General features: G+C 43.7%; 1 protein-coding gene across 19 annotated transcripts in view; it reads right to left on the bottom strand.

Moving 5' to 3' along the window:
- The window catches only part of RERE (arginine-glutamic acid dipeptide repeats), a 344,648-nt gene that overhangs the window by 187,725 nt on the left and 131,697 nt on the right, over nucleotides 1–25,226 (bottom strand). For 13 of the 19 annotated variants that reach the window (XM_081870748.1, XM_081870742.1, XM_081870743.1 and 10 more), the window contains 2 exons: nucleotides 16,503–16,573; nucleotides 15,568–15,630 (listed from right to left, as the gene is read on the bottom strand). In XM_081870748.1, the coding sequence (XP_081726874.1) occupies nucleotides 15,568–15,630; nucleotides 16,503–16,573 (134 nt within the window). The remainder of the gene's footprint in view (nucleotides 1–15,567; nucleotides 15,631–16,502; nucleotides 16,574–25,226) is intronic. The other 6 variants (XM_081870739.1, XM_081870745.1, XM_081870740.1 and 3 more) reach the window with 1 other exon arrangement.

The raw sequence follows: 25,226 nt of genomic DNA, 5'->3' as shown, positions 1-25,226 counted from the left end.
AGAAGGAGAGCTCTAAAATAAATGACTGTCGCTCAATGTCATACCAGGCTGACTACACCAGACTTACTACTGGAGCCAGGAAATATATTAAATTAAACCTGCAGCCACCATTAAGAGCGTAATCTGTTTAAAAGACTATTGTGGTAAACCACTACAGTGGACTAACTACTGGACACTGATGGAGTTTGCATTTGCCCTCAAGAGGGGGGCGGGGATCCAAAGGCATATATCAAGCTGCCTGATGTTGATCTATGTAGTCTGCTCTCGCAGAATGTAGCTCTGAAAAGTATATTTCTGTAAAAAAAAGGAATTTTAAAAAGAGGCAGGAGGGAAGGAGTCTCCCTGTCCTAATATGCAACAGTGCAAAGATTATCTACAGAGGACACTCTCTGAGCATCTGCTAAACACAGCAGTTAGAACATAGGAAGCTGTCTGGTATCAAATCCGGCTAAGGGTCCATCTAGCCCAGTATGGTCAACATGGGCTAGCAGCTGCTCTCTCAGGTTTCAGGCAGGGGCATTCTTAGTCCTACCTGAGGATGCCAGGGATCAAACCTGGGATTTTCTGTGTGCATAGCAGGTGCTACATCACTGAGTTACAACCCTTCCCCAAAGAAGAGGACTGAGCAAGTAGCCAAAGGGCAAGGAGTCACAAGTCATTCCCAGTACAGTGGTACCTCGGGTTACATACGCTTCAGGTTACAGACTCCGCTAACCCAGAAATAGTAACTTGGGTTAAAAACTTTGCTTCACGATGAGAACAGAAATCGTGCTCTGGCGATGTGGCAGCAGCAGGAGGCCCCATTAGCTAAAGTGGTGCTTCAGGTTAAGAACAGTTTCAGGTTAAGAACGGACCTGAGGTACCACTGTACTGGGTGGTGCAAAATCCCACGTGTGGGACTGCAGAGAATACAGGAAGAAGATATTTAGTTGTTGTTTGGAGAAAGGATCTTGCTTTGCAGCCTCCCACTAGCACCTCCTTGGGTCAGGATATAAAATATACAATGGTTCCTTGCTACATAACTTTGGGAGGTTATAAATAGCAGGAGTCCATTCATCCTCACCTGTGCTTAGCTGCAAAGGCACAAAAATAAAATGATCTATGGACAGCAAACAGGGAGGGTTGGTGAGGTGAGATAAAAGCTGACCGTGGTGGTTGGAGAGAGAGAAAAAGCTAGAGGGAACTGTCAGCTCTCCCAAGCCTTGCAAATAAATCTACAAAAGCTACTAGCCTGGAGGTACCTACCACCCCATCTCGCAGGCTACCGTTACTCACCCCAGGTGAGCTGAGTTGCTATTTACCTGCCTGCCATTCGTAATTTAAAGTTGCCATTTGCAGAACAGGAGCACAGCTGTGGATATAGATGGGGACCCTCTAGCCCCACCCCTCTGTGGTGTTCTGCCCTATCTGCCTGCCACTGGTTAGCCCAACACATGGCAGTGTCCCAAACATATGCCACTTACAATGCTCAGTTAACGTGTGGCCCCTTGGTTTTCCCCTGATCTCTTTGGTACAAGCAACCCAGATTGTGCTTAGCGTTGCTACAGACATGGGAGGGGAAGGGAGAACAGAGAAGGTCTCTTCCGTACCCATCTGCTGAGGGGGAGGCACAAATCTGTCTGTTTCCCAAGCAAAACGGAAGAGGGAGGGGGGCCCTGATGGGAGAAGCATATCTGTAAATCAGCGACAGTATAAGGAATAAAAGGTTGCTCCCTCTCTCTCTCCACAATCTTTTCCCCACCCCTCTGTTTTAATAACGGTATGAAAAGGCTAAATGCCATCTTGGCAGAAGCAGATCAAAGATCGGCAAGGGGGGGGGAATTATCCAAAAGGGATTCATAATGCAAGCTGGAATAATTTTAATACAAAACGCCCAGCAAATCTCACTCGCCCTCCTCCTCCCCGCCCGCCCCCACTGACAAATCGCCAGCTGAGGTAAATCCCAGATAATGAAACATTGTAAAGAAAGGCTCTATTTAATAATTTAGCCCCTGTCAAGGAGTTGGTATTGATTCTTGTTTCCAGCGCGGGGAGAAAATGTTATCTGCAGCCTTACAGCTCAATGACAGCATCGGCGAATTTAATCACCGCGCAAGCCCCTGCCACACTGTTCTTAAAACTGTCGCCTCTGATTCTTTGTCATCCTGCACCCGGATCCCTGCCCACTGATCCCTGCCACCTTCTCACAACCTATTTGTCCCTGCAATAAAAAGATTTCCAGCAACTCACATTAAAAGCGAGCTGTCAATTCTCATTTGCAGGCAAAGCAGCTTTTTTTTAAAAAAAATTAACATTGCTACACATAGCCTCAACCCAATCTGCCTCTTGCATTAATGAAGTGCGCTTGGTGGCTTAATAGTCAACTTAGCCTCGATACAGAGGATGATTATTATACCAGTCCTAGGACATCTGCTCCAAGGAACTGTGCTCTTTTTCTTTTTTTTTCCACGGAGGGGAGTGGGAAAGGAAATGAATTCAAGGGAAAAAATGTCTTAAAGGGGAAAGGGGGAGATATGGGGAGAAATAATTGCTGCCTATATTAATCAGCAATTTTTCCCCTGTACCAAAAACCGGAAAAGGTCAAGCATAGTCCCACAACTGGCAAGAGGAAAATTAGCCCTGAATTAATTTAAAGCTGCAGCTTTGTGGGGGAAACACAGAACCAATTCATTCACAGGGAGAATGAGACCATTAAAACACATAGGTGTTTGTGGCTGGTGCTGGGCCTCAGCACCCCCCAGGGAAATTTGCATTCAAAAGCATTATCCTGGCGTAATAAAGAATCTTAGCCCTCTTATTATTGGGCCCCGAAAAAAAGGAAACTCTGTGAGGGCATTATTCCCTGTGTCTCGCTCCCTTTCCAGGTGAGAGAAGCAATTCTTCCCTTCCCTTTATAACCCTTTGGATCACATCAAAACGATCCCGCTGGCCCTCACAGCCAAGGTCATCATACACAGATTTTCTATTACAGGGCACTGGAGGCATTTCACAACTGTCTTTTTATGCACTTCTCTCTTTCCATCCACAGACTATAAATTGTTACAAGGCCCTGGGGCAATCCCGCTCTATGCTCCATTCAAATCAGCCTTCTAGGAGGGAAGAAAATCATCACAGACAAGATGCTTCAATCAAGTAAACACACAAGCAACAAAGGGCAACCGCACCGCCTCTAATAACCAGCCCCGTTTTATGCGGCAAACCCGCCATTTTTCAGGTCCTTGGACATGCCAGAGTGTTTCGTTCTGGATGCAAAGCACAGCAGCCCTCGTTTGCATTTTAGAAAAATAGCAGAATATAACCAAATATAAAAACAAGCTAAAATAAAAATTGTGCCATTAAAATTCTTTGACTAGATATGCACTGGTTTCATTTGATTTTATGTTTAGAGTCAGGCTCTCATAAAAATGACAAAACTGTGACAAGGATAGGGTGTTGTGAATTAATTTGCCCCCAAAGAGCTTTTAATAATTTCTAACACAGAAGAAATAACGTTGCAGTCTCATCTGGATTTGTGTGGTTTTTTTCTGGGGGAGGGATGTATATTCTATCTTTTTTGTTAATCCAAATGGCCAAACCTCTCCACAGCACAGATGCTGCACTGCATAGGTGGAACTGTCTCCAGACCCCAGCTCTGGCACAGGACAGGACAGAATTGGAGTATAAAACATATGCATTTTATACTAGGGTTTGTAGCCCACTTCTCCTTTTCAAACTGAGATGCTGAAATGTGAAAACCTCCGCTTGTTCCGAGCCATCACAGTTATCGAAAAGCACTTGAAAGGAATCAAATCATGTGGTGCCAGACAGCTCTGTGCTTTAAAAAAGACACAGCCATAAGATGCTAGGGGGTGACTCCTTCACTCATGGGAGGTGTCAGAGAGTTAAGGTACTTCACCAGAGGCAAGAAAGCTGAAATTTGGGGAACATCTCACCCAAGGCATCCTATTTATGAGAGTGATTTGGAAGGGAACATCCAAGTCAGAAATGGGGAGCCTGTGGCAATGCCAGATTAAACCCCGTGTAATTTTCTTTCAAGATCAAATCAATATTATTTTGATCCATTGTTGTGGGGGCCCTAAAAGGCCCCATAGCCCAGTACCCACTCTGTCTATTTGATAATTCGGCACTGGCCTGTGGCCATCCAGATGTTGTAAGCCCCCGACTAATGGTGATGTTGGATGGGGCTTGTGGAAGCTGAAAGACCACAAGTTCCCCATTCCTAGATTTAAGTCAAAGCTCAATACATGAGTTTTACTCCAACAGAGGTTAGCACAGAGCAAATCCAGCAGAATGAGAGACATCCAATATTTGGGCTTTGGAAGCTGCTGTCCATTCACAAAACTTGAAATCAAGCTTGGGTTGAGGAATAATTCCCCACAATAGCCGGTAGTTGGACATGGTTGGTTGGTTGGTTGGTTGGTCATTCATTCAGGTTTTATACCCAGCTTTTCGCTTAGCTTGACGAAACAGTGTACAACATCATTTACAGACCTTATGACACTCTGGCAAAAGTGTCAGGCTCAGAAATAAAAAGGATCAGCATTAGTTGTGTGGACACTAGACCAAATGCCATCCTGCAACTCAACTGTCAGAATGAATGCACAGGAGATGAACACAGAAGCACCAGCAGCTTCAGAAAGAGCACCAGATGTATGTCTATTCCTTTCAGACAGAGGAAGCCCACTGTTGGGCTTAACTAGCAAAAGGTTGCCTTGTGTGTACCAGCCCTGTAGCCAGCAAACTAAATCTTGATGCACGCACACTCTTCCTTGCAAGTTCCACCAAAAGCAAACACACTGCAACCTGCTCCAGAGCTGAAGCTCCCCTCTTAGCACAAGCTCTTTCCTCCCTGCTCTGGGCCCTGAAATCAAGTTAGAAACACCATGTTTATATCAACTCTGCGTTACCGTAATCGCGTTTCCTGTTGCCCACAAATTGAATATGCCTTCAGTTCACTGCAGGATTAAGTTAAAAGGAGCAGATGGCGGTGCAGGAAGCTGCTCTTAAAGCAAATATCCTCTGTAATATTCCCTTACAGTGAGAGCTTCTCGGAAAGGCAAACCGCTAACAAAGGGGAAATGGGAGATATTCAGTCGCCGGTGCGCACGCTGCACTTGAGGTAAGAAAAGTAAGAGAGAGAAAAGAAAGACTCAGTGCTGGTAGGCTTTATTACTCTCTGTTTTTCTCTTCTTTTGGATGCACAGACTACGACTCACTGTGGAGGGAGCCAATATTTCTATCAGCTCAGTTGTTGATACACAAGGATAAATTGCCTTCTCTCTGCTCCCTGCCTACCTTCAGTACTCCAGGTGCCAGACCCAATTTATGAGATGCTAGTGATGACTTAGGCACCTGGATTTCTGCACTACTGTGCATAATTCAATGCTACTCATTTAAGCAAATCTTTTATATTCTCATTTTCCCTTCCAATGCACTGATCTTCAACTTGTGGTTCAGCACCCACTACTAGCTCATGGCCTGTTCCACAGTGGGTTGAAACTATAGCTCTACCACCATCAAAATGTGTGGTTAAAAAAAAAGAATTGGGTTCCCAATGCATTTATGGGTCTTGGATATGAAAAGGCTACTACTCCCAACAAGAATTGCGGGAAGTGATGGGGAAAAAATAGAAAAAAACAAAGCACAGAAAATAGAAAGAATAATCCATCAGTAAAATACGTCACCAAAAAATAGCCAAGACTAAAAGCTGCAGCAAAGGACAAAGTACAAGCAGAGCCAACAATAAATTAAATTAAGCAACAACAGAATCAAATGCTTGTTTAAAAAGAAGTGTAAAGGGTGGTTTTTGTATCTCTAAAATAATATGAACAGCCTAAGCATATAAGAGGAGCCCTGCTGGACCATCAATTTCTGCACTCTGCTCCAACTGCGACCAATTTGAGACCTCTGGAAACCCTCAAGCCAGGCTGCGAAAGCAACAGCCCTCTCCTGAAATTGATATGAAGTAATATTCTGTCTCTGAAACAGGAGTTGCATATAGCCATCATAGCTAATAGCCATTGATAGACTGATCCTCCATGAATTTGTCTAATCCTCTTTTAAAGCCATCTAATGCTATGGCAGCGAGTCCCATAAATTAATTACATGCTGCGTGAAGAGGTCCTTCCTTTTGTCTGTCACGAATCCACCCTGCTAGTCAGCTTCTCTGGATGACTCCCAAACTCTATTATTATGGGAAACGGGGAGAGAGGAAGAAACTTTCAAAGTAAACGGGCTGTCAGTGAAAACAGAGCAGGTAACGCCCAGGAAGGGAGTTGTAAATCAGAAGTAGCTGTGGACATGAATGGGCTGCTGTGAGCTTTTCTCCACCATGTCTACTGTTATGTGTAGGGCATGGCCACATTCACTTTGTATTTCTTGAGCCTATTTTCATCCTTTCTTCCCTCTCTTGCCTGGGTAGCTCCCTCAGCCATACTAGGCTGTATCCAATGTTAGCCCTAACCCATTGAAATCAAGTCTACTCTTAGGGTATCATAGCAGGATACAACCCACTGCACTTCATGTTGATGTCCTCACCCTTGCAATAATTGCTTCCTGAAAGGAAGTGGGTGGGAAGAAAGCCTAAATGCACCAGCGAGAGGACAAATCCCCTCCTCTTCTCACTGACACGCTCGGGTAACAAACCCTGCAAGCTGGCTAGCTTCTAATTCAGGGCTGGGAAGCCAGTGGCACTCCAGACTGGCACAGCACCGTGTAATCTTTAGACACCAACTCCCATCAGCCTGCATGGCCAACAGTAAGAACTTAAGAAGAGCCTTGATAAGGCAATGGCACGAAATGGCCGAAATGCTGGGAAATTTTGGAACAGGAGGGTAATAAACTGAAACTGCAGAGTTTTGAGAAACTAAAAGATAAAGTGCGAGATTGGCTTCACTACTATCAAATATTGGAGGTCTGTAAGTTGGATAGGAAAATTGGCTTTCAGGTGGAAAAATCAAAACTGGAAACAGAGTTGTTAGAATCCAAAACTAAGAATTTGTCAAAAATGTATAACTTGCTGCTGAAATGGAATACACAGGATGAAACGGTTAAATCAGCTATGATTAAGTGGGCACAAGATATTGGACATAACATTATGTTTGCTGACTGGGAAAGGTTATGGACCACCGGTATGAAATTTACGGCGTGTAACGCCTTGAGAGAGAATATTATGAAAATGATGCATAGGTGGTACATGACCCCAGTCAAGCTTGCAAAAATTTACCACTTATCAGATAATAAATGTTGGAAATGTAAAGAAAATGAAGGTACATTCTTTCACCTTTGGTGGACATGCCCGAGGATTAAGGCTTTCTGGGAAATGATATATAATGAAATGAAAAAGGTATTTAAATATACCTTCTTGAAGAAACCAGAGGCCTTTCTCCTGGGTATGGTTAGCCATGTGGTGTTAAAGAAGGACAGAACTTTTTTTATGTATGCCACAACAGCCGCAAGGATACTTATTGCAAAGTATTGGAAGACACCAGATCTACCCACTCTGGAAGAATGGCAGATGAAGATGACAGACTACATGTGACTGGCAGAGATGACTGGCAGAATCCGAGACCAGGAGAAAGAGACAGTGGAAGAAGATTGGAAGAAATTTAAAGACTATCTTAATAAACACTATAAAATTAATGAAGGCTAGAATGACATGGGTTTAAAAACTATGTGGTTTTCAGGGGTGTTGATTAAGGAAAAAGAACAGAATTATCAAAAACTATGGGAAACAAGGGAATGGATTTGCTGATTAGATAATGAAATTAGAATACAGAAGGGGGAGGTATGAGGAGGTCGGGGAATTTAGGTTTAAGAAAATAAGGTTTGAAATTATACTTGTCTTTTGCTTTTTGTTTGTGTATGTTTTTATTGTTGTTTGTGTTTGTATGTTTTTATTGGAAACCTTAATAAATATTATTTTAAAAAAAAAAGATAAGGCAATGGCATGTCATGGTCCAGCATCCTGTTCTCACAGCAGCCAACTGTGAAGCCTGCAAGCAGGACCTGAGTTCAACAGCCGTCTCCCTACTTGGGATTCCCAGCAACTGGCATTCAAAGGCACAATGAGTAGTCTAGACCAGTGTTTCCCAACCTTGGGCCTCCAGCTGTTTTTGAACTACAATTCCCATCATCCCTGACCACTGGTCTTGCTAGCTAGGGATGATGGGAGTTGTAAGCCAAAAACATCTGGAGGCCCAAGGTTGGGAAACACCAGTCTAGACCATCAACATCTGGTGGGCAACAGATCTGCACAACAGGCAAGACCATTGAAAGTGGTAGCCCTAAGTCCTCAACAGTGTTTCCACTGCTTTACTCTTTCAATTCACTAACTAGCAAAAGGGAAAAGACCCACCACTGGCTACGAGGCAATCTAATTAGAATCCATGCTGCAGAAGCTAATCAGCCTGAAAACTCAACCGGACATGCCAGTTCCCACTTTATTTTCTGTGCTACACACACACTGCCTGATTTACAGTGAAGTAAAACTCGAAGGCTTGCTAAATATTTAGGCTATGAGTCGATCTCTTTCCATTTCAATAAGATTATCAGCTCACCAGCTCAACGTTTTACGCCAACCCCGTCATGGTTCGGGGGCAACTGAAGCTCTGAATGACTTGGGTGCCTAAGTTCTGCATTCTACCACAGTGTCCTGTACACTGAATTCATCATCTGACACTCCACTCAGGATCTCCCCCACCATCTGAAGTTAGGTGGGTGGGGACCAGAGAAGGGTCCTTTCCGGTAGCAGCCCCTTGTTTCGGAATGCTTTTCCCAGGGGTACTTGACTCTCCCGAAGCTCAAGGAGGACATCTGTGAAGGCAGAGGAAGCTCCAAAGGACCTGAGGCATAGTGGGGCTTTGTTTTCACTGCTCAGCCTCCCCGTCTAAAGGCTGGTGTGTAGGGCAGCGCAGCAACAGCAGCAGCAGCTTTCTCGCAGGTCCTCCAGCCTCTAGCTGGCCCCAAAGCTTCAACTTTTAGATATTTGGGTCTGGGTTGAGGAAAGAGTGGGAGAGAGTGGTGGAGAACAGGAAAAAAGGGCATTTGGAAGCTTTTTAGAAGGTGCTCCCAACAATTTCAGCTACAAGTGAGGGGACTGGAATGTAACCCCCATGTAAGTGAGGGGATGCCTGTAATCCCAGTACCAGAAAACAAAGACTGCTGTTAAAAATTTGCTCAGGCTTTTAAACAGGCAGTATCAATTTACTGTATGTTTTACCTGCTTTATGGTAGTTATACGCTGAATTTTCCCACAGTCACTCCACACTGCTGTTTTGTATTTTAAGTTATTGTCTCATGCAGCTTAGCTGAAGGGAGTGGGCACTCAAAAGCTTTTATATAAACAAACAAACAAACAAACTGCTCCTATCATGTGGATGCACCTGAAATACCAATTTCTGAACAATGTGGATATGGGCAGATTTTCCCAAAATGGAAGACAGAGGTATAGGGCAAAGAAGAAAAAGGCCAGTGCCGCCACCACAGAAGAATAGCAATAACAGACCACCCCCAAAATCTAAACAAATGAGCCAATGAATGACACTGGCGGAGGGGAGATTGTCTTCATATTGCGAACAACAGAGCAGCTAAAGCACTAACAGCAAGGCATGACAGCTAGCAAACATCCAAGAGATCAGCTTCTTGGTGATTAGTCAAGATAAAAGAACTGAAGCTTTTCAGGAGTTAAGCAAATCATGGAGCTCTGCCCACACCCCCCAAAAAACGAAACAAGCTTTTAAATCCATAACATGCAAAAACGGGGAAGGCATTTGCCTTTTATGGGCTTCCTGGAGGCAGCAGGGTGGCTGATGCAGGATAAAAGAGGATAGGCCAGATCAGTGATGGGGAAACCTCTGGCCCACTGGCTTAATTGCTTATTTTTATCTATTTATTAAATTTATATCCCACCCTTCCTCCAAAAGGGATGAAACATTGAAAACAATTATAATACAGATGCAGATTGGGAAACATCTCGACTTAAAAGTCTTGTTGGAAGAGGAATGACTTCAGTAGGAGCTAACAAGGCAAGAGAAATGTTGAAAATAAAGGAGAGGAAATTATAATAACAGGAGCCACCATTCCTATGTTGTGCAGAACAACCCTCCCGGTAAGATGCTATCTTCAAGAAGCCCTCACCTGCAGTGATCAATGGAGTATATAAGGAGTGAGGAGATCTTTCCAGTATCCTGGTCCCAAGCTGCATAAGGATTTATGCCTCAAAACCTGCAGCATGAAGTTAGCCTGGCAGCTAATTAATCCCACCAGGCCTCCATCTTTGGTTTGTAACGCTATTTTGACCAAGCCATGTCTACCCACCTTACATGAGATGCCGTATATGGTATCAGTTGTGGGGCAGGAAAGACACGGCTGAGTCAAAAGAGGATTTGCAAGCAGACCCTATGCAGCATTTGAAAAGCACAGGGCTGTGCCTTTACTCACATGCTTTGATTGCAAACCTTGCAGGCAAAACTGGGTCACCCAACATTGAGAGGTGGGCTGTCCTGACCACCTATCAGTTCCGCACCCCTGGGTTAGATGAATCTTTGACCTGATTCAGCAGCGCTAGTCCTTATTTTATTTTTTTAACAAACAGTTGTGGCACTACCACGATCATTAACCATGCTGTAGAGCAGGGGTCAGCAAATTTACCTCGCCTCGGGCCAGTGTCTCCAGGGCGGGGGAGACACTTCCGGGTTGGAGGAGCACCGGAAATAGCTTGCGCGGATGTGCTGACCTGGATGTGCTGACCTGGATGTGCACCAGAAATAATGCTTGCGTGTACGCAAATAACGCGTGCACATGCGCACAAGCTATTTCCGGTGCTCCTCCGACCCGGAAATGGACAGCTGCGCAGTGCAGTGCCGGTAAGAGCGGTCGGCGGCAGTCGCCACAGGCCAAATAAACGAGTCCCTCGGGCCTTATCCAGCCCACGGGCCTCAGTTTGGGGACCCCTGCAGTAGTGCAGGTAGACAAAAAGCATCTGTAAACTGATACCAGTTTACAGGTCTGAATGCTGTGGTAATTAAATAGGGAGGGGGAGATCTCATCAGTATGAGGAGGAAGCAGTAATTGGTCACAGGGCTTGCCTTCCACTTCTGTGCATTTATTTCATGTATGCTACACAAATCTTCCAACCATCAAAACGCGTGCAAGGAAAATTAACATTGAAATGCAATCCCCATGAGCAGGAGAGCCTGTGCGGCATTGTTCTGCATTCTTACAATTCCGCAACATGCCTCTTTAAAACAAGGTTGCTGCCTTGATCATGGTGTCTATAGACGGTAAGTGTAAAGTGACCCAAGTCCACTACAAGGGCATCTTGTTCCTTTCACAGAGAGGAAAACAAAGCCCATCCACCATGTACGCTGCAATGCAACAGCAGCAGTGCCACCGTGTTCCATTACAAAGAAAAACAAATAGCCCCCCTAAGCCCAGTTTAGAAAGCTATACACGTCTTTTCGCACTTTGGAGAGGGCCCTGTTCAATTGCCACATCATCTGTTACTTTACGCACTCCGATATGCTGCAGGCAAATGGAAAACAAGATTACTCTTGTCCAATCAAGAAGGGATTTGCATGAAGTATTTGGGGGCTCCTGGGTACTTGGATACCTTATCTAAAAAATAGGGCATTTAAATAGGTACTGAGAACCCAGTTAAGTATTTAGGAAAAAACTATTAAAAATATAGTTTATATCTGCCTCCCACAGTCCAGTGCCCTCCAGATGTTGCAGGACTATAACTCCTATCAGCTCTGACCACTGAATCAGGCTGCACTAGACCAACAAACAGAACCAGCACCTGTTCATTATTCCTAATGAACATATTGAATGGAGGGGAGATGTGGAAATATAAAAACATGCGGGGGGGGGGAGGAATCCATTTTAGAATTTTTTTCTGCCCAGCCATATCTGAAGAGCACCTGGTTGGGGAAGGCTGGTACAGGATCACTCCCACCTTTGATAAGTAACCAGCTCTGGTGTGATCATTCCTGGAGGAACGAAAGATATTGGCACATCTCTCACAAACAAAGATCTGTTCCAATGCAGAACCAGGTCAAAATGTTTACAAAGGCATATGTGTATCTTTCTGCCAGTGTATGCATTACTATATTAATACTTGCACCACTCTGGAAACTGGAGGTTCTCATGCAATCAGAGCTATCCTGCAAAAGCAGAATTAATGGGGGGGGGGGGGGGAATAGCGTATTAGTGAAGACATCTGGCATGTTATAACAAGAAAAGTTGCCGTTGCTGTCTGGGAGCCAGTAATCAATTTTTTGCCTCCTCCAGCTACTCTATCATTACACTGAATTAGGATCTGCGAGTGAGGGAGATATATTAGATCATGGTGCACAGCAGAGCTTTGCCAACCGGATCTGGTTCAGATCAGACTAAAACAGTTTGGCAGTCTGCTGTGCCCTTAAAAACAAATCAATAGTGTTACTCTCTATGCTGCAATGTGCTGGGTGCCAGGAAATGTTAAGGTTTCCTGGAGAAAACAGACACTGAACCCTTTCCACTTTCAGATACACTCAAGAACAGCCAGTGGAAGGGCAACCAATTAATTTTAGATTTAAATCTGCATTTAAAAAAACACACACACACACACAACTGCAAGAGGCCACTGGAGAAATACGAGTGATCAATTCTAGGCAAGTCAGTCACCCAGCAATTAACGCAAAGGCAAAAGTTTGCGAGGAGGACTGGAGTAATGAGGAAAATTTACAACTGGGCCACCAGTTAATGAGCAAGAGAGACCTGGTGAAAGAGGCAGTAAAACCACTCTAATATTATGGCAAAGGGAGAATAGACTGGAGCCAAAATACAGCCCAAGGAAGATTTTGGGAGGGATTGGGGGTGGGGGAAAGAGAAAGGAGAGCAACTTCAAAAAGAGGGTATTTAATTGGGACTATCCATACAGCTTTCCTTGCTGCCAAGATTCCATAGTGTCACAGGAATAAGGATATCAAGCCAGCACAGCCTTGAAAAGATTTCCCCCCAGGCTTCACTCCCTTCCATTCTGAAATCAGGCTACATTTTGGAGCTGAAAGGGCTCTCCTGCCAATGAGCAGCTGAGCTCCAGACCTGGCACTTGTCTGCTTCAAACAGCAGCGCAGCCAGCAGCGCCGGCAAAGGTGCAATTGAGAGCTCTTGGTCTGTACTGGGTGGTCTTTGTGAGAGTGTGAGATTTATGCCAACAGAGACTGAAGGCTGCTCATTCAGAACTGCCACCCTCCTCTTGGCAGTGTTAGAAACTCAGATATATAAGCTAGGCGCCAAATGGCACCTAGGTTACAGTCACCACAACGGAATGGCTATTTGCGAGAGGGTTGGACTAGATGACCCTTGGGACCCTTCCAATGCTACAATTCTACGATCTCAACTACGTTGCTTGGCTGTAGCTTGTCCCAGGATGCAAGAAGGAGAAACAAAGAAAGTGAAAATGGAAATGGTGTTAACTGCAGAGCTTTTTAAACTGTTGCCACCAACCTAGCACCCAGAAATCACCACGTAGTCGCAATTGGACCCACTTCTGTAACACCTCCTTTCTGCAGCTATTCCTCCGCTCTCCATTTATTTATTTATTCCCGCCCCCAACCCGTGCAAAGCTGTGATCACATAAATAAAGTAAGCGTGAGCGAGTTACCTATATCACTGTGTGCTATTTGTATGGTATGATAATGTATTTTCCTTTCATTCACGGTTCCCTGAAAGCTCTTATGGGTGAATAATGCAAGAACAGTCAAGATGTTTCTAACAGTTGCTGCTTATTATATGTTGTAAAATGAAATAAAAACATTTTATTTCATTTTTGAGAGAGAGGGAGAGGGAGAGGGAGAGGGAGAGGGGGAGGGGGAGGGGGAGGGGGAGGGGGAGGGGGGAGAGAGAGAGAGAGAGAGAGAGAGAGAGAGAGAGAGAGAGAGAGAGAAGCAGGCAGGCTGTAAATATAGCTATTCCATAAAAGAAAAGTCAGCATCATGGTTAAGAGTTATACATCACTGCCACCCTAAGCTAAATGCAAAATCTGAAAGCAAGAGATTTAAGAAACACAAGGAGGTTGTCAAATTGTGCAGTGTGTGTGTGTGTGTTGTTGTTGTTTTTTTAAAAAAAGAAGATATACATAAAGGTACTAAAACATATTGTGCTCCGCTTCCCACGCTGTTTTGCAGACAGCTTTAATGTGTTGTAGCAGACCAATACTGACAACAGAAGCTTCAGCTTTCATTGCTGTTAATACCCTAAGCAATTACTGTTGCTCAGCAGGTACTCCTGCCCAGAATGGCAACTCGCACTGTAATCCAACATTATTTTTTTGCAGGAGCAATTCCTCCTGAACACCAAAGCACCTGCTAATGTGCAAAATTGCATAAATGGGGCTTAAAACGTCTCGTAGCTTTAAAAGCCATCACTTTTTAAAAAAACACCTAGTATTGTTCATGCCAGGGTATTATTGAATTTGCTAGAGAGCAGGGATTGAAAGGGGGGGAGTGGCATAAAAAAGGCTTTTTTTTTTTTAAGGAAGCTGGACTGGCTCCAAAAATCAGAAGGATGTGAAAAATTACCTGTAAGGGGAGAAACTGTACATAATTGAGATCTCCGGGGGGTAAAAATAGCAGACACATAAATATTGAAACAGACTGTCAAAGTAACCAGGGAAAGGAAGCACATTCTCTAACACCGCAGCTTTACAATGTTAACCAGAAGCAGCAGGGGAAGGGGGAGAGAGAAAAGGGGGAAGGCAGGGAGAAAGAAAAAAGATAGATTTGGGGAGAGGAACAGATGGTGGTTTACAGAGCTGAGCAACAGGCCACCCAAATATGTGTATTTTATTTAAGTTTTTGAAAAACAGATCTCTTTCTGACCTCAGAAGCAAGCTGGTAGGAAGTTCCTACATAATGCTGCTGTCTTAAATCATGTGTGGTCAGCAGATGTAGGTGGCAAAGAATGGCAGACCCACTGGGCATCATGTTCACATGGATCCTGCGCTCAATACACCTAAGCACACTTAGGCTCAGCTGGCACAGAATGCTAAGCCAAACCATGGCTTGGCAAGAATGAGCAACCAAGCAGGCACCTGGAGAGAAGATGGCGGCTTTAAAATTACCGTATTTTTTGCTCTATAAGACTCACTTTTTCCCTCCTAAAAAGTAAGGGGAAATGTGTGTGTGTGTTATGGAGCGAATGCAGGCTGCGCAGCTATCCCAGATGCCAGAACAGCAAGAGGGATTGCTGCTTTCACTGCGCAGCGATCCCTTTTGCTGTTCTGGCTTCTGAGATTCAGAATAATTTTTTTCTTGTTTTCCTCCTCCAAAAACTAGGTGCGTCTTGTGGTCTGGTGCATCTTATAGAGCGAAAAATATGGTACATCAGAACCTGGACTTATGGTTTATCTCCCCCAGAGTGGTATGCCATAGAGCAATCCTTGGCTACAGCTCATGCGGTGTGCCTGCATATAAGCTTTGCAGCAGGTGAAAAGACACATCTCTGCCCAAGACCCAGTATTGTCCACACTGACTGGCAGAGACTCGCCAGCATTTCAAAAAAGGGAGGCTCTCCCAGCCCTACCTGCAGATGCTGGAGATTCAATCTGGGATCACCTACACGCGGAGCGGGTGCTCTACCACTGAGCTATGTTCCCAAGGTTGGTTACATAAAAAATACAAATAAAAGACAACAGAGGACAGTGTAACCGACTTAAAAGAGTCAGCAAGATATCAAAGGTCAATGTAAGCACAATAAGAAAAGGTTAAAATTATACCGAAAGTGCTTGGGAAAATAAAAAAAGGTCCCCCGTCTCCCTGTAAGGTAGATGCCAAGTTCTCCAGGGTACCTTTCCACAGTTTGGCCACCACCAATGTGAAGGCCCTCTTCCCAACTTGCCATCCACCCCACCTCAGATGGCAGGAGTATCCACAGAAAGCCCTCTGGTGAAGACAATCTGTGGCCCTCCAGATACAGCTGAACTACAATTCCCATCAGCCTCAACAAGCATGGCCAATGGCCAGGGATGGTGGGAGTTGTAGTTCAACAACATCTGGGGGGCCAAAGGTTCTTGCCTAGTGAGTCTTTGCTGAAGATCTTAACCTACAGCTGCATATGGAGGCTAGGATGCATGGACAAAGTATGGCCTGGTATGAAATAGCTTCCTATGTTCATACCTAAGTCCACAATGGTAAACATGCAAGCAAGAGGGACATACTTGTGCAGGTCATAAAAGTAAGTCATTTCTTCCTTATCGTCCACAGGTGCCACACATTTATAGCTTATGAGAAATTACTAGAAGTGCACTAGAATATAACACTGTAGTAACCGTAGTAATTACATAAAGTGGCACCTAGTAGCAGCCCATGTTCAACCTCACAATGCAAAAATAACAAGAGATAGGTAAACAAGAATCATGACCATGGAGAGTAGCAATTGCCAGGAAGGTTTTGGTTGCGATAAAAAGTAGTCTTTGAAAAGTTCCCAATATTATGCTTTTAAAAATTGCTGTTGCTTACCAATTTGAAGTCTTGAATGCTACAGATGAAGTATGGAGTGTTTGGTCGCCGACTCTCAATATACACGCAATCTTTAAAAAAGAAATAGAAAGGAAGAGAGTTAATCTTAAATTTATGGCAGCTAGTTCCTCTATCCTGACAAAAATGCAGAGAAACCACACAACCTTTTCTATTAGATGAACAACTCACAATGAAAAGTACTATAAAATGTGATCTAGTGCAAAGAAAATAAATGAATAAATAGGTGAATAAAAATGTTTCTGCCTGGCACCTAAAAAAGGGGCTAGGCGTGCTTCTCTAGGGAGAGAATTCCATAAGCAGGAAGCCACCACTGAGAACACTCTCATGCTGCCACTCTCAGCACTGTCTGCTAAGGGGGCACATGGAGAAGAACCTCATGACAAATGTACGGTCTGGGCTGGTTCATGTGGGAAGAAGCAGTCCTTAAGGTACTGGAGTCCTGAGCCACATATGGCTTTTGTGACACTTTATATTGTTTTAAGGATCAATTCTCTGGGGAACTGTGTCACAAAAACAAGTACTGCCAGAGTGATCCCCATAATTAAACTGGCACAATGACCAGGTCACAACCTAACACAGTTATGTCAATGAAGACAGGAAACAAAGTCAAACTTCTTGCAGCTAAATAGTCATTAAAAATCCAACAGTGCTAACCTGGTTTTGCGCCTAATCGTGAAATCACTTACCCTATGACAAGCACAAGTTATTTATATGCTGTATGACCTTTCAAAGTAGCCTCTACTGTAAAATTGGACAACCAACATATCCTAAAACACCCTAATTCTATATTTTTCACTACAGATTTAATTGCCACTGCCTCTTGTTAAGAGGACAGGAAAACTCATGTTCTTTCATTAGATGAGAATGGGTTTTTGCTTTTTTGCTTCTATGAAACAATTTATATTGGAAGATATAAGGAGGTAAGCTAGTAAGAGCCACTGTGTTATAGTGGTTACAATGTCGAACCTGGGAGACCCGGGTTCAAATCCCCACTTGACCATGAATTTTGATTTTGAGCCAGTCACTGCCTCTCAGCCTAACTTACCTGACAAGATTGTTGTGAGGAATGAGGAGGGGAAGAACCATGCATACCATCTTAAGCTCCTTGGAGGAAAAGGTGGGATATACAGTGGTACCTCGGGTTAAGTGCTTAATTCGTTCCGGAGGTCTGTACTTAACCTGAAACTGTTCTTAACCTGAAGCACCACTTTAGCTAATGGGGCCTCCTGCTGCCGCCGCACTGCCTAGTTCTTATCCTGAAACAAAGTTCTTAACCTGAAGCACTATTTCTGGGTTACCAGAGTGTGTAACCTGAAGCGTATGTAACCCAAGGTACCACTGTAAATGCAACAACAACAATTTTTTTAAAAACTCTGGTGCCCAAGTGGTTATATTTGTCATATGTTATTATAGCATAAAATGTGCCCCATTTATCAAGAAGCCACAGTAAAAAAAAAAGGGGGGGGGGACTGTACAAAATCAGCACCTGCATTGGCTTCAAGATGGCTAACACTGGCAGACTGGATGTCAGAAAACAGGAAATCCTCTTTAGAGTGTCTATAAAACACTCCCCAATCTTTTGCAGATAGGCATCAAATGTTTTCCCATTCTGGCTGATTTGCACATAATGTAGCATCCAGTGTGTCTGTGTGTATGATCCATGGTGACTCAAGTTCCCCAGATGGAACTTCCTCAAATACAGGGCTCTTTGAGAAAGTCCGTTCAGACTAAAACCTGCAGGGCTTCTCAAGCCAGAAGAAAGAACTCTCCTTGTCAACAGGCAGAGACATTTCTAATCCAAACTGAGAAGGGAACTGCAGTTGTTGTGGGGTTTTGGAGGAGGAGGAGGAGGAGGAGGAGGAGGAGGAGGAGGAGGAGAAGAAGAAGAAGAAGAAGAAATAATTCTGCTATTATAATTCTCTGCAGGAGAAAGTTTCCATTTCTAAAAATGTCTCGTTTCATAACATTAATTAGTAGCAGAAATAATGGTTACAATACCAGTCAAATCTGACGGTGTTTAAAGATGCAATTAACATCTTAAAAATCAGATCCCAAGTCAATTTAAGACACTGGGAAATTTTCTGGTTCAGGTTTCTTTCTTTCCTTGAAAACCTGTACCACCGCACAACAAAGCCAGTATCCCCTGGTCAGGGTGGGATGGGAGTCTGGTGACACCAGAGCGCTAATCCCATGCCACTGTCCCAATATAAAGACCCAGAAAAGTTCCTGCCTTTCCTCAGTCTGGAAACCTCATTGCTGAGAGGGATGGTCAGGTAGGTTCCTTCCAAACTCCTAGGCTGCCCTGCTTGCCCCAAGGGACCAGTCCCCCCCCCTGGAAAAATAGGTGCTTGTATTCACCATGAAGTTGTTACCATCAGTGGCGTAGCGTGGGGGGTGCAGGGGGGGCCGGCCGCACCGGGCGCAACATCTGGGGTTAGGGCAAATCCACGGGTTAGGGGGCGCAAATCCACGGGTTAGGGGGCGCAAATTACTTGCCTTGCCCCGGGTGCTGACAACCCATGCTACGCCACTGGTTACCATAAATGCCACAACAAAAGGAGATGCTGGTACTGCGTTCCCTTCAGTACCCCCTGGAGGAAAAACCCCACTGCTTGGGTCCCAGACACATACTCCCTTCCCACTAGAAGTTTGGGTGCAGAATAGGGGTTTGCACAGGTTAAAACAGAAAGATTGAGGGACCTCTAGCTGTATCATTAACCTCTTCAGCTGCCCCCTCTATCTCCTTGTCCTTTAGTCTTGGGTTGCATCCTGTTTATTACTTCCTCTACCACAATTTCCCTCTCAGACCTCAAGACGAGAGGTCGCCTTCTAAATATCCTGAGAGAAGAAGAAATGAGCCAAAATGACTAGCTTGTTCTCCTCTGGACTAGTTAAAGACTAGAACTAGAAACCTTTTCTATCAGAGTTATGCATCTACGGCAATAAACTTTATTATTTTCTTACTGAAAAGCATACCTGTGTAATTGTAATAGGTAAAGCCTACTCTCTAACCCAGATTCACTAGCCAAACACGGCTCACTTGGCATTCTAAAGGGTTTCAATAGGTACAGTGGTACCTCGGGTTAAGTACTTAATTCGTTCCAGAGGTCCGTTCTTAACCTGAAACTGTTCTTAACCTGAAGCACCAGTTTAGCTAATGGAGCCTCCCACTGCTGCTGCTCTGCCGCCACATGATTTCTGTTCTCATCCTGAAGCAAAGTTCTTAACCCGAGGTACTATTTCTGGGTTAGCAGACCCTGTAAGCTGAAGCGTCTGTAACCCGAGGTACCCCTGTAATTGATCTACCAGCTCTAGCTGAAATTCACAGGGGTTCCCCCCAACCTCCGTCTCTGATCGACTCATTTAACCCCACTACATAGAATTGAGGGGGGATGTGGAAAGAGAAAGGGGGTGGGGACAATCAAGTGAGGCAATCAAGAGTGTCTCTTCTTTCCTTGTTTAGTTTTGTTCCTTTTCTTGCCCAGGAGCTGCAGATGGCTCCTGAGACACCGTTTGGACACGACGACGTGCCTCTTCCTTTTCTCTCTTGCTCACTTTCTGAAGCGTACATGCTGTTCTGCCAAGAGGCATATCTGTGAATAATCCACATGCAGAATATATTGTATGCTCTCTCTCTCTCCCACTCTCTCCCCATTGCTTTAATACCTAATTGTTGAAGAAGTGGGAGGGGAAAAGAGGAGGAAAGGAGACAGAGTCGAGCAATAGCTCTCCTACATCTCTTTACAGCCAGCAATTCTAAGAGTGCATTATCTTCACTATAAAGTCTCTTACGTTTATGGAAATATGTCTTTCATCCTGAAAGATTATATACCACAAGCTGAAATTGAGGCCCTATGCTGAGGAATTAATTTCTTCGATCACTGGAGAGGAAGAGAGGAAGAGAGAGAGAGAGAGAGAGAGAGAGAGAGAGAGAGAGAGAGAGAGGCCCAACCACCTCAAGGGATAAAATTCCTGCAACTGCTTAAGTGTGATACCACAAAATAATTCAACAGGGTGGAATGCTTAAAAACAAACAGACATTGAAGGATGAATTTAGATAAGCTGAGAGTATTATCAAAGATGGGATTTGACAGAATTTAAGCCTCTGGTTCTTTTGTGATAGGAGTGATGGGGTTTTATGCTGCCAGTGAGAAGGGGGGAGAGAAGCACACCTCATGTCAATGATTAGATACAGGATTTCAGTTTACAGCATCACTAACAAAGAGACCAGGACAGGGGCCACCCCATATACTGCACTTAATTCAACCATGCAGGTGGAACATAGAAAGCTGCCTTACACAAAGTCAGACCTTTGGTGCATCTACCCTAGTACTGTCTAAACTGACTGGCAGCAGCTTTCTAGGTTTTGGGGGGAGGAGTCTCTCTCTGCCCTACCTGGATATGCTGAGGGTTGGACCTGGGACCTTCTACATGCAAGGCAGATGCTCTCCCACTAAGCTTTGACCCATCCCCTATGGTAGACAAATATTGTGTTGGAAAAGGTGGTCCAACTGCCTCTGGCACTTATTTGTCCCTTAATCTGAAACACAGTTTGGGAGAAACTAGTATAAGAACACAACAGCCATGCTGGAACAGACCATCTAGTTCAGCATCGGTGGCCAATCAGCACTGTAAGAGGTCAAGGGTGGTGATCTGGAAGCAAAGCATGCAGCAGGCAAGTAAGCCGGTGGGGACAATCCAAAAAGTGGCTTTGTCTTCACTCAAAAGAATAAGGTGCTCACATTGAGGAGCCTGGCCAAAGCCTGAAAATTTATAGGGTCAAGAGGAATCCTATTGGCCCTATTGTGTCACCTGATAAGCACTGCACTAGAAGTTGCAGTACTGTCCTCCAGCCAGCCACACCAATGCTGCTCCTGACTGGTATATCCCAGTCCTGGAAATCAGCTGCAGTGGCAGACAGTATAAGGTACCTGATATTCGCTTGCCAACAACCTGGGGTGAGAGAATGGCAGGCAGGCAATCAAAATGTCACATCCATCCAGCTGGACCCAACATGTGAAAAATCATAACATAGCTGAAGCTGTGGTTCAGAATGTCTCACTTGGCAGTGCAAAAAGAAAAGAAAAAAGAAGAGGAGGAGGAGAAGGGTGAACAGGAGGCTTCTCCTTTGCTGCTTTTAAACCAAAGCCTCCTTTCAAGCGTCAAGCTGCAGCCTGTGTTTGAACTATACACCTTGGACTTCCACCTCACTGGCACTTCATCATCAGGAAGCAGATTCCTGGCATGTCAAGTCAGCTTGACAAACCTGCACTCACCAGATGCATCCTGGTAGAGCTAGCTGCAAATTCGTGACTCAGCCCACTAAAGCACAGAGATGAACTCAGATATCATGAGGTTCTACAAAGCTGTTTAAGATCTTTCAAGAGGGTTTGTGTTTGTGGTTCCCTCCCCCATGTATTTTTTTTTGGGGGGGGGGGACGGTAAAAATGCAAACACAACAGTAATTTAAAAGAACAGGAAAAATAAGAACTTCTTCAGAAAATTAGAGAACTCTTTCTTACAGAATTTACCTGACCATCAATACCTACCTTTGCTACTTCCTTTTTGGTTCAGAAATATGTAAATACTAGAATTTCCATAATCATTTAAAATACACAGGCACAGAAGTTTTAAAGCGAAGCAACTAGGAAACAATGCCACTGGAAAACAATGTCAGGTGTCAATTCTGCAACAGAATCTTTTCCATTTCTCCCTCCCCTTAATGTTTCCAAATTCCTTTTACCCCACTGCCAGGAAAGCTTTCACTACAGTTGCTTTTTTATTTTTTAAAAAGGCTCTTGTAAAACACCAGATGCCAGAAGCTAATCACTTCAGCTACCTACAATCTGCCAGTGAAGAATCCCCAACAGAGGGAGGCTTGAAGTAGCAAGGGTCCCTTGGCACATCACCACTTGAAGTCGCAAAGCCCTCAGCAGCTATGTAGGCAATGCCCCCAGTTTCCGGTTGTTCTTACATTGGATTGGTATTAAAACAAAAAGAAATTAATTCAACATTTGTAGGCCTTTTTGGAGGTGGGAGTGGGTGGAGGTGGAGAGCTCCCACCAGATTTTAGGATCCTGCACTGCAAAGAGCTGCATAAAAATTCAGGTTCCTATATACTAGCACGGAATTGTTAGTCGTCCAGAATATTTAAGAGTTTTTCCCAAACCATTCTTCTGCCAAAATGAAGAGGAGAAATAATATAATATTATTATAATATAATATAATATAATATAATATAATATAATATAATATAATAATATTATCATAATAGAATATTATGATGGCTGACTGGGAAAAGTTATGGACCACAGGTATGAAGTTTACGGCATGTAATGCCTTAAGAGAGAATATAATGAAAATGATTTACAGGTGGTACTTGACACCAGTCAAGCTTGCAAAAATTTATCATTTGCCCGATAATAAATGTTGGAAATGTAAAGAGATTGAAGGTACATTCTTTCACCTTTGGTGGACATGCCCAAAGATTAAGACCTTTTGGGAGATGATCTATAATGAAATGAAAAAGGTATTTAAATATACCTTCCAGAAGAAACCAGAAGCCTTTCTCTTGGGCATGGTCGGCCAATTGGTGCGAAAGGAAGGTGGAACTTTTTTTATGTACGCTACAACAGTAGCAAGAATACTCATCGCAAAGTATTGGAAAACACAAGATCTACCCACTCGGGAAGAATGGCAGATGAAGGTGATGGACTATATGGAATTGGCTGAGATGACTGGCAGAATCCGAGACCAAGGAGAAGAGTCGGCGGAAGAGAGGAAGAAATTTAAAGCTTATCTTCAGAAATATTACAAAATTAAGGAACGTTAGAAAGATGTTGGAAAAGAAACACTATGTGGTTTTAGCAGAAAAGATATAAAGGATTAAGTAAAAATGAATCGGTGAAAGAGAGAATGTAAATTTATAGTATATTAAGATAAACTATTAGGATAAAAACAAAGTTGGAAGGATTTGCTGGAATATCTAATTGAATTAGAATACAAAAATGGGAGGTGCGAGGAGGTCAAGGAAATAAGTGAATGTAAGTAAGTGATTTAAAGGTCGGACCTGTTTTTTTATTTCTTTTTTCTTTTTTCTGTTTCTTGATGATGTTTTTCTATATGTATGGTTTTTCTTTCTCTTTTTTGACCATTGGCCATGCTGGCCGGGGCTAATGGGCGTTAGAGTCTAGCAGCATCTTACAGGGAACAACACAGGGCTGATCCTGAAATGAACACCACTGACCACATGTCCTCAGACATAGATATGATCCAGCAGTTAAGAACACAAAAAGAAAAGCCTGCTGGATCAAGCCAGTGGCCCACCCAGTCCAGCATCCTGTTCTCACGGTGGCCAACCAGATTCCTGTAGGAAATTGGCAATCAGGACCTGAGCACAAGAGCCTTCTCTCCTCCTTTGGTTTCCAGCAAGGGGTATTCAGAGGCATTCTGACTGACAGTGGAGGTAGAAGACAGCCATTGTGGCTAGTAGCCACCGACAGCTCATCCTCCAGGAATTTGTCTAGTCCTCTTTTAAAGCCATGCAAGGACGCTTTAAAAGTAGATTTTGTTATGTGGCACGCCTTCCCTTACTCACCTGTTGAGTTTAAAGCCTTTCAACAGCACTGGTTTGTCCTGCCTTTCAAGTTGATGGCAAATATTCAAGATAATGCCACTTTTTTAAAAAATGAGAAAGACAGCAAGGAGATCCGCAGCCCTTTGACAATTTAAATTTTTTATTTAACAAAATTTTAATACCATATGATTGTACTAAAATCTCTAAGCAGTTTACAAAAATATCAGCATTCTCAATAAAAAACACCAAAACACTGTTTAAAAGAAGACAGAGAGAAACTTTCAAAGCCTGTATGTGTGCATGCACACACAGTGTAAATGAAATCCAATTTACTTACACACACACACACACACACACACACACACCCTCTAAACACAATCCAATTATGAGCCTCTTGGGTTTTAGTACTATAATAGTCCAAGCTTGCATCATCTAAACAGATCAACGCCTCGGGCTCTCAATGGTGCACTTTCTTCCTGGGGGGAAAAATGTTCCTTGAAAGCCACCAACATGGACCATCTACAACCCCCCTGCTGCCAACTCAGCGCTCAAATCCTAACTAAAAGCATCTTCAGCTGACAGGCACACATTTCTTGGCCCTGCACTTTCCTCCTGGGGGTCTTTCACAGCTCTCTGCTCTCCTGCTGCACTTTCCTCCAAAACAGACTGCAGCAACTGGCTCAGCACTGAAGGGCTACATCAGAGCTCTCACATTTTATTGGTACACAATTAACAATCTGCATAACATTTGCACTTATGATGATATATCCCATTTGTGCCATTTTCTACTGAAAGGCTAGAACAAGCAGATCTTAGGGATGTTCTGGAAATAATCAGAGATCTCCATGTACACATCCTTTTATTATTAAGCAAACAACAAAAGATCTCTTCACAAATGTACACACTGCCAGAGAGAGAGACATTTAAGTGCGCCTTCTCACTGCTGTGCTTTAAGCTGCGTGGAGGCCAGCAAAATTCTATTTATCAAGATCTGTGAGCAGTCCAAGACAATTAACTTCATCGGTAGCTGTGGTAATAGCAATAATGAAAGCATCCACTCTTGGCAAGTTATTAACAGTGCCTTTTTATTATTAAAGTGCCACATTCCATTGATATCATTTTTTAAA

The sequence above is a fragment of the Podarcis erhardii genome, assembly GCF_964252035.2.
Source record: "Podarcis erhardii genome assembly, chromosome: 7".
Lineage (NCBI taxonomy): Eukaryota > Metazoa > Chordata > Lepidosauria > Squamata > Lacertidae > Podarcis > Podarcis erhardii.
Note: the sequence above shows the minus strand (reverse complement) of the source record. Positions and strands in the feature narration are given on the sequence as shown.